General features: G+C 54.9%; 1 protein-coding gene across 1 annotated transcript; it reads right to left on the bottom strand.

Moving 5' to 3' along the window:
* On the bottom strand, positions 1–5,118 carry IL17B (interleukin 17B). The gene is made up of 3 exons (XM_058719751.1): positions 4,692–5,118; positions 2,223–2,512; positions 1–441 (listed from the first exon to the last, which is right to left on the bottom strand). Exons 1-3 carry the CDS (start codon positions 4,710–4,712, stop codon positions 210–212), a joined length of 543 nt encoding a protein of 180 aa, XP_058575734.1. The 5' UTR covers positions 4,713–5,118; the 3' UTR covers positions 1–209.
* Positions 5,119–15,001: the final 9,883 nt, after the last annotated feature.

The following is a 15,001-nucleotide window of genomic DNA, read 5'->3' on the forward strand; positions in this document are numbered from 1 at the left end:
TGAGCGATGGAATATCCCTTTTTATTGATCTGAAATCTACATCCCAACAGCCTCCCATCCCCCACCCTGGTTTCGGCTTCTGAGCCCCAAGGAGCAACCCAAAGTCTCGCTTTACAAAAGACAGCGTTTACTTTTCATTGGCCTGGCTTGGCGCGGGGGCGCAGGGAGGGTGGTCTCCGCGCCCCCCCCCCCCCCACGTAGGCTCTGATTCAGAAGATGCAGGTGCAGCCCACCGCAATGGTCTCCATGACCGCACGCTGGCGGCAGGGCCCCGTGCGTGGTGGCAGCGGGCAGAGGCGGCGGCGCACGGGCACCTGGCTGAACACAGGCACGCTCACCATGCTGCGGTCCTCCTGCATGGTGAAGGGGTTCACGCAGCCCAGACACAGGCACCGCGCCTCCGGTAGGTCCGCGGGGATGCGGCTCGGGTCGTGGTTGATGCTGCAAGAAGGCACGTGAAAGCACTGAGTGGAAGGCGGTGGCGGGAGTTGGGGGGAGGGGAGAGCAAATCAGTCCCCAGGTCCCACACCCCTACCTTTTCTCGCTGGGGTTTTCATTCCCACAGCAAGACTGCGCGGTGGTGGAGGATGGACAGTAATTAACTCCGTGTGCCAGGTGAGAAAACCGAAGATCTCGGAAGGCAAGCCAGCCCCCAGGTTATCCAGGCTCAAGGTCACCCAGCTCCCTTCTTTCATCCACCAGTTGCCCATCCCAGTACTAGATTCTGCTCTGGGATTGCAAAGAAGCTAAGGCCTTCTCCGTCTACCCGCCCACCCCCTGCCATGTTCATATCCCTGGGAAACTTCTTCCGTGGGAAACGATAGATGAGCACATTGATGCCTAATCCTCAGGAGAAGAGGAGTCAGGAAGCCTGGGTTCTATTCTGACTTCGTTTCTATTTGTTCAGCACATATTTTTCAGACACCCACCATGTGAGTCTGTCCTGGACATTAGGTGTTCACTGATGGGCAACACAGACAAGTTCCCTCCCAGACCTGAGAGTACAGGGGCTTGTTTTATGACCTTGCCTTCTCTGTGCCTCGGTTTCCTCATCTGCTAATTGGGAGGGAGGGAATTTGACTGCAGACCTACAGCATCAGCATCACCAAGAGCTTGTTAGAAAAGCAGAATCTCATCCCTGCCCCAGACCTCCTGGATCCAAACCTGCATTTTTATAAGACCTCCCCTCCCCCCACCAGATTCAAGGGCACGGCAAGTTTTGAAGTCCAGCTTTGAGCAGGATCTTTATGGAGCCCTCCAATTGCCACATTCCAGATACGGTAGCCACTAAGCCACATGTGGCTATTTAAATTGAAGTTAATCAGAATTAGTCAACTATCCCTCAGTTAAGATAAATAAATTTAAGACAAATAAAATAATCAAACTTAGCTCCTCAGCTACACTAGTTACTTTCCAAGTGCTCAACAGCTCGGTGCCTACCGTGTTAGACTTTCCATCGTCCCAGAAAGCTACGCACTTCTAGGATCTCAGGACCCAAGTGGCGCCCCTAAAAAATCTTTGGCCTGACTTGTGAGTGAGGACCCTTCCAGGTTACTCGGTTTCTTCATTATTCACTCAGCACGCAGGCATTTGGCCCCTTGTGCATGCCAGGCTCTGTGCTTAGAAATAGAGCTTTGACCGAGGTAAGGCACCGACCCTGTAGTCTGAGAACAGCGGGTTTTGGTTCCCGATCACGTGGAGGTGTGTGACATATCACTCTCTGGGCCTCTTCCTGGAGATTTTGACGGAGTGGGGCACGAGAGTCCTTAGATGACTCTGATGCGGGCACTGGGGAGGTGCCGGTCGTGAGAGGCAGATGGAGACACAGAACTCAATACCGCCCTGCAGGCGCTGTGACTGGGAGAGTGTACAAGGCACGCCGAGGCAGAGGAAGTGAGAGCCTTGCAGGCACTCCAGCAGGGACGCGGGGAACACGAATGCCAGGGCTCTGCACAGACAGCTCATTTAATCACAAGCCTATAAAACCGACGAAGTTGGAACTACTGTCACCCCCGCTGACACGCAAGAAACTGAGGCTCGGAGAGGCTGAGGCTGCCCAAAGCCACGCAGCGAGTAGGGGGCAGAGCCGAGATTCAAACCCAGGCACTCAGGCCTCCCGATCCAAGGTGTAACTATTACGATGGTGGGGACAGTGGGCACGGTGCCCCCCCCCCTCCCGCCCCCCACACGCAGCTTGCCTGTGGCTGCCCAGCCCAGCCTACCTGTAGCCCCAGGGCGACAGGCTCCTCTTGTTGGACAGCCACAGCTGCAGGTTGACTTCACACTTCCTCCTGGCCGGCTCAGAGCTGTTCCTCAGCTGGGCTACCATCTCCCCGAGGTTCCTCTCGTATTCCTCCATGCGGGCGTACGGCTTCGCCTGTGACACCAGGTCCAGCGGCACCTGGTGAGGCCCAGAAGCCAGCGTTCCAGGCCGCCCTGGCCCCTTCCTCTTGCCTTTGGGGTTCCTGGGCTGGCCCAGCCCCAGGAAGATGGAGACGGTCAGAAGGAACAGCTGGGAAAGAAGGCCACACGTCAAAGATGGGAGAGCCGGGTGTCCCTCTGGGCCCAGACTCCAGGCTCAGGGAAGAGAGAGGGAAGAGGGCCTTTACGGGGACCGCCCCACCTGCCAGGCCACCACAGGTATAGACGTGTGGACAGGACTAAGTCCCGCCTGTATCGCCTCTTCAAAATCTCCCCACCTTTCCATGTATCCATCTGCACCACCATCCCTCAACAGCCTCCCACCTGGTCTCCCCACATCCCCCTGGTCTCCTTCAACCCGTTCTCCGCACCATGGCCAAGGACAGCTGCTTGAAATGCCGATCTGATGTTAACCTCCAGCTTGACCGTTCACCCTTAGGGTAAAGACACCCCTACTCTGCCACATGGTCTGACCTCTGCTGAGCCCTGCCTCCTCCAATCTTACCCCTGACTTCCTCTCACACCTGCGCTCCAGCCTCTGGCCTTCTCTCGAGCCCTTCCTCCCAAAATGCTCCTTCCTGCCACAGGGACTTTGCACAGGCTGCCACCCGCAGAGTCCTGCCTCCCTGATTTTTCTAAATGCCTCTTACCCCTCAACCCCTCATGTCTCAGCCCAGTGGCACGTCCCTCGGGATGCCTCAGTGGACCTTACGGGGCTCTCCACACCACACGCCCCTTGCATGCCTGCAGACTTAGAGTTCACGTGTGTGGTTCTGTTATGCATCCCTCCCCTACTAAGCACGGACTCCACGCAGGCAGGCATTGCAGCAGCTTCCATATACCGTCTCCTCCCCTGTGACCGAGTCAGTCAATGGCTGTCACCATCCCTGCCCCTTCTGTAGCTTACAGTCCGGGTGGGGGAACAGACGGTGAACAAGTAACAAGCACCTAAATCTCTAGCGACGAATGTGATGATGACGCGGGCTGCCTGTGGCTAGAGATCAGGACCAACCGCTTAGCAGCAGCCAAGTGGTCCCGCAAGGCCTTTCTGGGGAGCCGGCATGTAGGTGAAATTTGAAGGATAAGAGGGAGGCAGATGTGGGCAGAGGGAGTCTAAATGTCTCACGGGGGTGGGGGTCGGGGAGGGGTGGCAGCGTGAGAAAAGGTTTGCGTCGGTGAAGAGCTTTGCCGGGGAAACCGCGAGGCTGAAATAGAGTGTGCAGAGGAGGGGGCGTGAGATGAAGTTGGGGACATGGGCAGGTCGCGGCTGAGGATCCCTGTTGGACTCCATGACACCTGTGCCCCCCTCGTCTATGCCCGGCCCTCTGCCTGCCCCCCACCCCATCCACGCCTCACCCGTATCCAACCTCGCCAACCTCCGTCCACTTCTTCCCATAGAACCCAGAGCATCAGGAAAGTCTCTGGCTCGCTCAGGAGAAGCCCCGGGAGCCTGGCAGGACCCGACTCTCCCGCAAGGCAGGGAGAGAAGGGCCAGGACTGGGGTGGGGCCCAGGGCTCGCCAGAAGGGAAGAATCTTCGTTGGGGCGGGGGGCGGTGGGGGGGGGGGTTCATCTTGTCCCTGCATCTAACCAGGCTCCCACCTGCCCCGAACTACTCACCTCAGCACCTGCACAGCCCAGGCCTGACCGATCCAGGCTACCCAACAAACCTTGACCCTTGGACACAAGTTCCAGCACAGCCCCTCCTGGCAACACCACTGCCTGGCACAAAATCCACCAAAGAGATTCAAGTCGCTAAATTCTTCCCTTTTGGTCCCGGATTCCGGTGCAGGAAAAAAAGGCCTCCTTCACAATTGGCTTTCTCCTCTGGGCTGCTCACCCTGGCGCCCTTGAACTCTGGCCCTCCACTCAGAGAAACCCAGAGCAGGATCCAAGTCCCCCCACCTCCCCTGGGAAACAGAAACACAAGGACTTGCCCAAGGTCACACGGCCTGGGTCTCAGGACCCAGGGACTTCTCTGGAAGAACCCCGATAACGGAGTTTGCCAGGCTCCCCCGCCCCGGACGGCTTGGGCCTGAAAGGGCTTCGCTGTGGACGGGCTGAGCCCCGTTCAGGAGCCCGAGCTGTCGGCCATGGCCACAGGCTCTGAGACCGGTCTCTGTTTCTTCCTCGCCCTGGGGGAGAGACGGCAGAGGGAGAACTCACCTCTGCAGATTCCAAGCCAAACAGAGGCAGCCATGAATCAATAGGAGAGAAGTAACGAAACACTCAGGCCCTAAAATGGGGTGGGGGTGGGGAAGAGCCACGTACCAGGTTGTGCGGCCAGTCCATCCCGCGAGCCAGGCGGTTGGCCAGCAGCTGCCGCCCGCCTGGAACCCCAGATGCCTCCGCCAAGAGAATGGCAGCAACAGGAAGGAGCGAAGCAATTATAGCTCGTCAGGGGGCTGCTGGGGGGTGGCTGGGTGGGCTCGTCATCAGCTGGGAGCCTCGGGCCCCCAGCTGGCTGGGCCTGGCGGCGAGGGGCGTGGGGGCAGGCCAGGAGCCGGGCCGAGGTGCCCGGGGGCTGTTGACTGAGGGACAATGCCCTGTGTGTCCGGCGGGGCCCTGGCGGGTGGGACCTCCGCCTGTGGCCTGCGGCTAGCCACCCGGCCGGCACCCACAGGGCCGGCTAAGACAATCAGCTTCGTTTGCTTTGGGGATGGCAAGGGGGTGAGGGCGGAGGCGGGACGGGCTGTCCGTTGGTCAGGAGAGCAAATGTTCTCGAGTGTGCCAGCCAGGAGCGGGACGCAGGCCCCGTCTCCCGGGGAAACAGCCTCAGGCCCTCCGACCTCAGCCAGCCTCAGGTGAGTTCAACGGCCCTGGGTGGGGGAGCCCCACCCGCCTAGTCAGTTCACAGGAAGGGAAACTGAGGCCAGAGCAAGGAAGGGACTTGTCGAGGATTACACAGTGGGTAAGAGACGACAGAGCCGGGATTCATACCTGGTCCCTGTGCAGGCCACTATCCCCCACCCCATGCTGTTTGTCTTGGGATATTTTCTGCACAATTCTGGCCTGCTGTGAGCATGTTTCTGAATCTGTGCTCCTGCGCCGGCCAAGTCACAGTTCAGGAGGACTTCGTGGCTGGCTGTTCTGCCCTTCCCGATGCAGCGCCCACCCCCCCACCCCCCATTCCATGTAGAGGGTCTTCCGTCCAGGGGCCTGCCCCTGTGTAGCTGTCTGTGCCTTTGACTCTCTCTCAGCCTCAGTCTCCTTCTCTGTAAAATGGGAGTCATGCCCAGGAATCAACAGTCGCCTGGCCCCTTTCTTCCTGAAATCGTTCTGAGCCTCACTTCCTACCTCTCTAGGATGGGGGGAATCACGGCGGCCACTACTTGGGGCTGTTAAAAGGAGTAAAGGAAATAAACCGTGTTTAACAGCTGGCACAGTACCTGACATGTAGTAAGTGCTCAATAAACACTTAGCTGTTTATGACGAAAATGATCATTATGAAATAATCATATAGTTGTTATTATAAACATTAGCCGTTCTCATTAGCATTAGAGCCCGCGTGGTTCTCATCGTTCAGCCAACTCTCCTTCCTACCCCCCGGGGCCCTGAGAGAGCTCTGGGCTTCACAGGCTCCGGCTGCAATGTGGTGAGCTCGGGTGACCCCAGGATCCCACGCTGAACTGAGCAGCCCCGCGGGGGCCTAGGTCTCTCACCTCAGGTGAACAGCCCTGATGTGAGGGAGCCAGTTCCCCCAGGGAGGCGGAGGAGGGCTGGGAGGGAGCGTGCAGAGGACAGGGAGTGTCTGTGAGCAAACACTGGGGACTGCAGCGTCTTGCGGAGGGCCACTCCTGGCCATTTACAGGAATCGGCTGAGGGAGAGAACGCCGAGAGCGACGCGCTCCTGAATGTCACAAGATTAATCTGTCCGGGGCAGGTTTCCACAGCATAACTGAGAAACTGGCTGACGCGGGAGCTCGTGGAGAGATACCACCATATTTGGTCAAATACTAGACAGGACTCTATTCTATCACTGGAAACTCCAGAGGGAGGGGGACTCCGAAAATACCTCCTCAGGCAGCGAGGGCCCCCACTCCGGCTGCCTCAGCCCCACCGCCACTGTCCTCGGGGTAAGCGTGGGGGGGTGAGGGCTGGGGGGCAGTCTCCTCGCTACCCCTCTGCTGCAGCCGGCAGCGGGACCGACCAGCATGCAGCTGGGGTGGCCCCACCCGCAGCCTGGCATCCACAGAGAGGGAAGTCTCAAAGACACGACTTAGCTTCCTTAGCTTCCAGCTTCAGGGCGCGTCAATATGGATTCCAGGGTCCTGGCCTCAGAGCTCTGACAAAGCAGGCCCAGGAATCTGCACCTGACAAGGAGCCAGTCTGGGAGCGACAGGAATCCTTACCCGTCATCTTCTCCTTCCCCCACCCAACCTCCACTTGAGCATGGGAGACGGAGGCCAGGGAGGGGTGGGCCTCACCCTAGCTGACGTGGTATGTTGGTGTCAGAGCCCCATGAGGCTGGTTAGAGCATGCCTCAGTCTCCTAATTCTTACTGCTCTTCCCCTAAAGTTTACACCTACAGCCCTGGGCCCGGCTGGGGCTCCAGACTCCTCCCAGTCGGGACGGGGATCTGTGAGGTCCCCAGGGAAGGTGCTTCAGGGAGTCAAGGATGGGCCCAGTGACCATTACTGGGTTTCCCATGCCTAGGCCAGCTCGGGCCTGGAAGGAGGTCCCTTCCTCCAGCCTAGGTTTCTAGAAACCACTGAAGGGTCATCTGCCCTCAGAGATGTCTTAAGTGTGAACCCTGGCCGACCACCATGGGACCCAACCCAGGCCTGAGAGGGAGGCCTAAGAACTTGGGGTTCTTGGGTTCACGGCAAAGTTGGAGTCGTTAGGATTTTTTCACGGAAGGTGGTTGGCACTCGTAAATGAGGGAAGGGGCGGATGTGCTGGAGAGGAAGGGGCAGGGGGTGGTCTTGCTCAGTCTCCAGACAGCCCTCCGGCTGCAGAGCCTGCCATGAACTGTGCTATGCTCACCACCAGGTGGCGCCACCAGAAAGCCAGACGACCCTGAAGAGGGGCCGCAAGCCCTGAGGGAACCTCACACCAACCAAGTCTGAATGGGCCCTGGCGTTGCAAATGAGGGCACCAAGTGATGGGGTATGGGTCCCGGGCCTGCCCCTGGCAGCCCAAGTGACCCACTGTTAGGGTCCAGCGCCGAGACACCTCCCAGTCACTGCAGGAAGGGCACAGCCACCAAGAGTGAAGGGGCAGGGATGGGGTGGAGGCCTCCGTCTGCCTTGTGGGTGATTCCCTTCACTTGGAGCATCTAGTATGTTCTAGGCCTTGGGCATTTGTCACCAGGACATCATAATTTTCAGAAAATAACAATTAGTAATAGTAATAGCTACTGCTTAATATCTACTGACTGACTGCCAGGCCCTGTGCTAAGTCCTTCATGTGCAATTGTTTCATTACATCTTCCCAGCCACCCTGTGGCGAGGTCCTAATTTTATCCCTTATCTACAGAGGGGGAAACTGAGGCTCAGGGAGCCCAAAGTCACAGGGTTCAAAGCAAGTTTGTCTGATTCCTGTACATGCTGTTCCCTGCAGTGGGGGAAAGAAAGGAGAGTTGCAGCCAGGAGAGGAGAGGGGATGGCCAGCTGGTCATTGAGGAGGGGCTATGCTTGCCTCAGCCTTACCTGGACATCCTCAACAAACAGGTCCGTGAATGCTGGGGAGGTCACTGAGCCCAAGCGCAAACCAGAGTCCTCAAGGGGACCTGAGAGCTCCCAGGGGGTGAGCGAGACGCCCAGCAGTGTTCCCGGCACATAGTAGGCATTCGCGAAATCTTTGATGCGTTGACTGAAAGCAGCTATATGTAATATGGAGTGTTAATGCTGGAATGGAGAACGGGAGGCCAGAGCATCAGGGACCTGTAGGAAGAGGTATAGCCCAGGGGTAAGGGTTCAGATTCTAGAGATGGACAGACCCGAGTTTTACTCCTGCCTCTATCAGTTCACAGTTATGTGTCCTCGGGACAGTCCCTTGACTTCTCTGAGCCTTAGTTTCTTCTGCACAGTGGAGATAATAATAACCTGGCTTGGATAGAATGTCGTGAGGATCAAATGAGATAACGCATGTTGAAATACTTAGCCGAGCGCCTGACAAAAGTAAATGCTCAATTAAAGGTGGATGCAATTGTCACTGCTATTATTAAAACTGATTTGGGCCTTCAAGGATGCTTCTGGAGTGTGCTTGGGTGGGAAGGGCATTGTGAGATGGGAACAAGGATAGAACGTGCAGAAGAATGCACAGGCCCCGTTTCCAGGAGGCTCACCCTAGAGCAAGGAGGGCCTGTGGGATTCAGTCTAAAGACGTGCCCAAGTGAGCCCAGTACGGTCTGGGGGGGCAGGAGACTAACAGGCGCCTCTCTTGCAAGATGGAGGGGGGCTGTGGCCAGGAGGGCGCATCCTCCACAGGAGGTCTTGGCTCTCCTGACATGCTGCCCACCCCGCCCGCCACCCTCCTGGGTAGGACTCTTTCTCCCAGGCCCATATTTGCACAAATGCCTGCCTCACTGCTCACTCGAGAGCCCCAGCCAAGAGGCACTATTTTAAGCTCCCTGGACGGGAACGCTGTTGGTGGGAACAGACCCAGCCAGCAAACTCCCAGTTCTCAAAAAAGGGAAAGGCCTGGGTGAATGGGAGGCCCCTGGGGTGTCCACATGACCCTCTGCCCAGGCCAGGTGCCGAGGCCTTCTCCCCCATTGGGGGGGCAGTCAAGGAAATGGGAGTAGGGGTAGGACTCTAGGAGGTGGACTTGTACTCGGGGCCTGGATGGCTAGGGTCTCCCTTCTGCCCAGCAGCCAGCCTTGAAAACACCAAGCGTGTGTTTCTGAATTACTGATTGACTTCTCCCGGTACCTCGTCCCTTGTTAGCGCTCACCACCCATACAACCTCAGACCCGGGGGATGTCCCGTGCGGCCCCTCCCAGCACAGGATCCCCCTTTTAAGCATCTTGGTTGGACACCTTCATTATAAGGGAGAGCTCATTTCTCCCTGAGGTTGCACATCCTGCTTTTTAAAGCTCTAGTTGTTGAAAAGAATAATTACAGTTATAAAAGCTTTCTCTTCCATTGTGCTGAAGTTCCCTCCCGTGATGCAATGTGGTGTAAGTGAGAGACTGCAGGCTTCAGAAATGGTGAGTGGACACTTGCTCTGCCCCTCTTCTATGACCACATCCACTTTTCCTAACCTCAGTGAGCCTCAGGTTCCTCTTGGGGTTGTTTAAATGGATTTATCATGAAAATTATGATTTGCCTGGCACACAACTGGTACTAAATATTTGGCACATTTTAGCTGTTTTTATTGTGACTTGATTGGCTTTGTGTGTGCCTGTGTTAGTTGGATGGTATTTTACTTTATTTATGTTTTTTAATTTTTTTTTAAGCTTTATTTATTTTTGAGAAAGAGAGAGAGAGAGACAGAGTGTGAGTGGGGGAGGAGCAGAGAGAGGGAGACAGAATCTGAAGCAGGCTCCAGGCTCCGAACTGTCAGCACAGAGCCTGACGCGGGGCTCGAACTCACCAGCTGCGAGATCGTGACCTGAGCTGAAGTCGGATGCCCAACCGACTGAACCACCCAGGCGTCCCAGTTGGATGGTGTTTTAGTGCGTGTATGCTATTTTTGCTTTTTGATTGTGGAAAAACAGTACAGGCTAATATTTAAAGCATGGACTCTGCACCAGAGTGACCTGAACCCCAGCCTCTGCACACAACAGCTGGGTTACCTTGGGCAAGTGACCTAACCTCTCTGATCCTGTGTGTGTCCTCCTGGAAAGGAGGGCAGATTTAATGAGATGATGCATGCAAAGCGTCTGGCTCAGCATGTCGCTCAACGAATGCCCTGCTATTATTTGGTGTACCCATTGTTCTTTACTCTTGCTCAGTCAGGTCACCCAGAACAATTCTAGTCAGCCCTCTTCTAGAACGTTTTAACTGCCAGAGGCCCAGTCATAGAATAGACTGCCCTGGGAAAGAGCGAGCTCCCCATCAGCCGGGTTGTTTTAGCAGCAGTTGGGAGTGGTATGAGGGAGGTTCAAGAAGAGGAAACGGGGGGGTGCCTGGCTGTCCCAGTCAGCACGGCACACAACTCTTGATCTCCCAGTCATGAATTCAAACCCTCCACTGGGCATGAAACCTACTTAGAAAATAAAACCAAATAAAAACGAAGGAAAGGGCCGGGCTTGTTGAGTTTTAACAGTTCCCCTTCCAGCCCTGAGAGGTCTGAGTCCCAGGTCCAAGGCCTCAGGCCCACCGATGGGCCTCCACTTGTCCAGACCGGGAACAGGAAGGAGCCCAAAGAGGCCCATGAGGGATATGGACTAAACAGCCTGTCCCCAGAGCAGACAGAGGCGCCGGGCCCCCTGCCCACCAGCATATCTTCCCCTCAGTCCCGGGGGATGTTTATTCTTCGGTCAGAGTTTATAGGACGTCTGGACTTACAAGATCCAGAGTTCTGACTTCTCCCTGAAAGCTGTCAGCCCTTCCTCCTGCTGGGTGGGTCTGCATCTATTTTGGGTGGGAGGCCCCATAGTCCAGGAGGAGGGTACAGCCGTGAGAAGGGTTCTCTTCAGCCCCCCAGAGCCCAGACCTGGTGGAGAATAAAGCTTGGGCTTGGGGAGGGGGGGGAGAGAGGATGGAAGGAGAAAGAGCTTGCTGTCACCTGGCTGTTTGTAGGAGAGGAGTCCTCCAGGGGAGGGGTGGGGAGAGGGGACTTCCTTGGCAGCTTGGGTTCAAAGGCCTGCTCCCCCAACATAGCTGAAAGGCATGGTACTTATCAGAGTCTGCCTTACATATTGGCTTCTGTTACTGGCTCACACAGCGATGTTTTCACTGTGTCTGTTTTGGTGTCTGTGGGAGCGTGTATTTGTGGATGGGGTCTTACGGGTGCGTGTTTTGGAGGCCTCGGGTGAGAGCCTCTTGCGGATTGGGAACGCGGCTTATTCACACACGTGCTTCTCGGCGCCTGACTCAGGAGCCAGCTGTGACCGGGGCAGGCCTTGCTGAGCCACCGGAGAAACCCTAAGAGCTACCCGATACCCACCACTTGGGGGACAGGCAGCGACCCCAGGACAGGTCCCACTGCCCTTCTTCAGCAAGGAGCCTTGACGGCCGTAGCCAAAGCATCTGTCCCCGGTCTGCCTCCCCACCTGGAAACCAGTCTCAAAACTGTACAGGCTCTTAGGGCTACAGGGAGTCCCAACCTGGGCCTCCCTGCAGAAGGAGGTCAGAACTTCCTGAACTTTCCTATGAACCTGTTAGCTGATGATACTGAGAAGGCGCCCCAGGTGGTCGTTTAAATATCTTGCCTAGGGCCTTCTGTAAGTTTCTATGAGCTGTGACTTCACTATATGGGCAATGAAAAGCCTCGAGAGTCCTTGAAGAGGGTTCACTCACCTCTTGACAAAGACATGTGTCAGGCACTGTGCTTAGCCCCGGGTCATACAGCAGTGAACAGCTAACATCATCTCAAAGAGGACGGCAGATACAACAATACTGATATTTTAGGACCAGGCTGAGGGCCTGTGACCTCCGCTCTCAGGGCCTGTGGAAGAAGATACAAAGTCTCCAGTACGTGACATCTTGCCAAATTTCTACTGAAAGGACGGTTCTCATAAATACTGTATTGGTGAGGGAAGAGGAAGAAATGGCTGGCCGGTGGGGAAGCTGACCATTTCCAAAGTCTGGTTCCCAGGAATGAAGCCTCCATAATTGTTCTAATGTTGGAAGACAGTTTCAAGGGGCGCCTGGCTGGCTCGGTCAGAAGAACATGTGACTCCTGATCTTGAGGTCGTGAGTTTGAGCCCCACATTGAGTGTAGAGATTACTAAAAAAAAAATAAATAAACTTTTGTTAAAAATTCCAAAAAAAAAAAAGAGTTTCAAGGTTTCTGGCCCCGGGAGACAGAGGTGGTATATATACCCTTCGGACCGAGACAGACGCTGCCGATAACTGCGTGGTGGTAAGAGTGAGAGCTTTTGTGTATGTGTAGCTCTCTACGGTTTACAAAGCACTTTTACATCCTTGACTCTTATTTCCTTGTATCAACCACCCGTGAATATAAAGATTTTTATAGAAGAGGAAACTGGGTAGGAAAACAGTGAGGAGAAAAAGTGCAGAGCTTAGGCTGAAAGCCTGGGTCCCCAGGGCCACTTTTGACCACCACCTGCCCCTAACCTTTGCCCCAGCTTAGGGAATGAGCTTTGGGAACCAGGCAGCGGTTAGAGGTGGGCACCCACGTCAGTACGCAGGACACACAGCACCAAAGTCCATCCGAATTCTCTTCGACGTGGCCTGGCTGTGCTCTGTGAACAAGCCTACCCTGAAGAGAATTGCGTCTGGCAAGAGGGCTCAGTGCCAAGGGGCCATGTTTTCTGAGTCAGCTCTGGAGAGAATTCTAGGGTCGGGCTGACCCCAATCTCTCTCTCTCCCCCAGGGGTGGAAAAACTGGGACTGGTTGACTCCTCGGTCTGGTGATTACATAGCTATGTCCACAATTTTTTGTCTCCCATATTGGGATTCCCTGGCGTTCTATCCCATTATCTCAACCGCAGGGCTAGCTAGCTCTGACACGGTCTTTCCAGAATTACTCACAAATCTTCAACTGTTTTAGACCGTTTCCTTGAACCTCAGGATCAGCAGGACCTTACGGTCATTTTGCTGGCTTCTCAGTGATGCTCCTAGTAAATGCTCCCTGGTCTCTTATTAGGCGCTGCTTGATTTAAACGTCTGCCTCCCTGCTCCTTCCGTCTGCTGATGACAAATTTGCTCTTTGAGAACAGACGGAACAAAGTTGCTCCTTCTGCCCTGTGACGAGCAGTGTCACTCAGGATAGGCCACATTGTGCAGCGGTAAGAAACACCTCCCAGACCTTGGAGGCTTACTCCAGCAAAGGTGTCTTTCTCACCTACGTTACGAGTCCTACGTAGGCTCCCGGCGCACGCTCTGCTCATCGGAACCGCTCAGGGACCCAGAATGATGGACGCTTCCACAAGCACCACAACAGGGTCGGGGGGTTGGAGGCCGCGGATTTATGCAGGTCAAGAATGGGCCCTGGAGTCTCTGCTCCAACCACTTATTTCCTTCCGGCAAATTCTTTCCTCTGTAAGGGTCAGTTCCTTATCTGTCAAATAAAGATGAAAAAGTACGTCCCTCACAGACTTGCCGTGAGGTTAACTGAGAAGATGGATAGAAGCCCTCAGCACAGAGTCTGGTTCATAGAATGAACTCCATAAATGTCAGTGGTTATGATGTTAACAGAACATTGGCCGCTTAACGGGGGCTACCTTCTCCAGACAGCCACAGCCCTGGCTCTTTCCACGCTTCCCCATCTTGGCCAGTTTGAACTCCTTTGAAGAGTTAAGGAACTATTCTTCTTCCCACACGTTATTTTCACATTTTGGGGGAGGGCGTCATGTATTATATCTCATGAGGGAGGAGCTTGACGGTTCAAAGCTGAGGCAGAAAAGGTGTATGTCTGTGTGTTGCCAACCCCAAACTAGATTTACCCTGTTCAGGGTTCATTACCAAGTCCTTTGGGAAAGTTCAGAGAATGGAGGTCAAATTTGGAGAAGTATCCTTGCTTGAGATAAAACCCAATGGTGGGGAGACACAGAAATCAAACTGTAGAATATCCGAGTTAGAAGAGACTTTCAGAGGGGCTCCTGGGTGGCTCAGTCAGTTGAGCGTCCGACTTCGGCTCAGGGCATGATCTCGCAGTTCATGGGTTTGAGCCCCGCGTCAGGCTCTGTGCTGACAGCTCAGAGCCTGGAGCCTGCTTTGGATTCTGTGTCTCCCTTTCTCTGTGCCCCTCCCCTACTCATGCTCTGTCTCGCTCTGTCTCAAAAATAAATAAAAACATTTTTTAAAAATTAAAAATAAAAGAGGCTCTTGGAACAAGCAAGTCTCATCAACTCGTCTCTTTTACAGACGGAGAAACACAAGTCCAGAGACGAAAAGAGACTGATAGAATGTCACACACCGATGAGGCCTGAACCCACTCCCTTTAATCCCAGTCTTGGTGCTATCCACATACCGCATAAGAGGACAAGGGGACACCGTTCTTCACCGTTGGGATGGGGGGCCGACGGGGGTGGAATCTCTTTGGAATTGCGGCTTGTCCTCAGTTCACAGAGTTGTACTCGGCAGAGTTGTAAAGCTAAGAACTTTATAAACATTACCTTATTAAGGCTTCTTGAAAACCCAAAGTCACAGCTCCTCTGGGTCATGGGACATGCGTTGAGCATCCAGTGAACAAACAAAGGGTAACGTTACATTTTTCACTTCGTTTAGGAAACCTGGCTTCTAATTATAGGATTTGTTTAACAGTCCTGAATGGTTTACGAAGCCTTGGATCAGCCTCAGTCCCCAGGAGGGTCAGCCGGGGAGACACGGACAGGGTGGGGGCAGGGAGGCAGGGAGAGGCCTCAGCAGCCAAGGGGAGAGATGGACAAACAAGGTCAATTTAAGCCAGGGCCTAGGGGGCGCTAATCGTCCCTCATCCCCTCAACCAGGTGGCTCCCAGTGGGAAATTATCTCCAATAACCGTTACCATAACGCTTTCATACA

This window comes from Neofelis nebulosa, chromosome 1 (genome assembly GCF_028018385.1).
Source record: "Neofelis nebulosa isolate mNeoNeb1 chromosome 1, mNeoNeb1.pri, whole genome shotgun sequence".
Lineage (NCBI taxonomy): Eukaryota > Metazoa > Chordata > Mammalia > Carnivora > Felidae > Neofelis > Neofelis nebulosa.

Coding starts and splice junctions, on each gene's coding strand:
- IL17B (XM_058719751.1), bottom strand. CDS start 4,712: ATGGACTGGCCGCACAACCTG. Junction 2,513..4,691: donor TGGACTGGCCGCACAACCTG/GTACGTGGCTCT, acceptor CTTCTTTCCCAG/CTGTTCCTTCTGACCGTCTC. Junction 442..2,222: donor CTGTCGCCCTGGGGCTACAG/GTAGGCTGGGCT, acceptor GCCTTCTTGCAG/CATCAACCACGACCCGAGCC.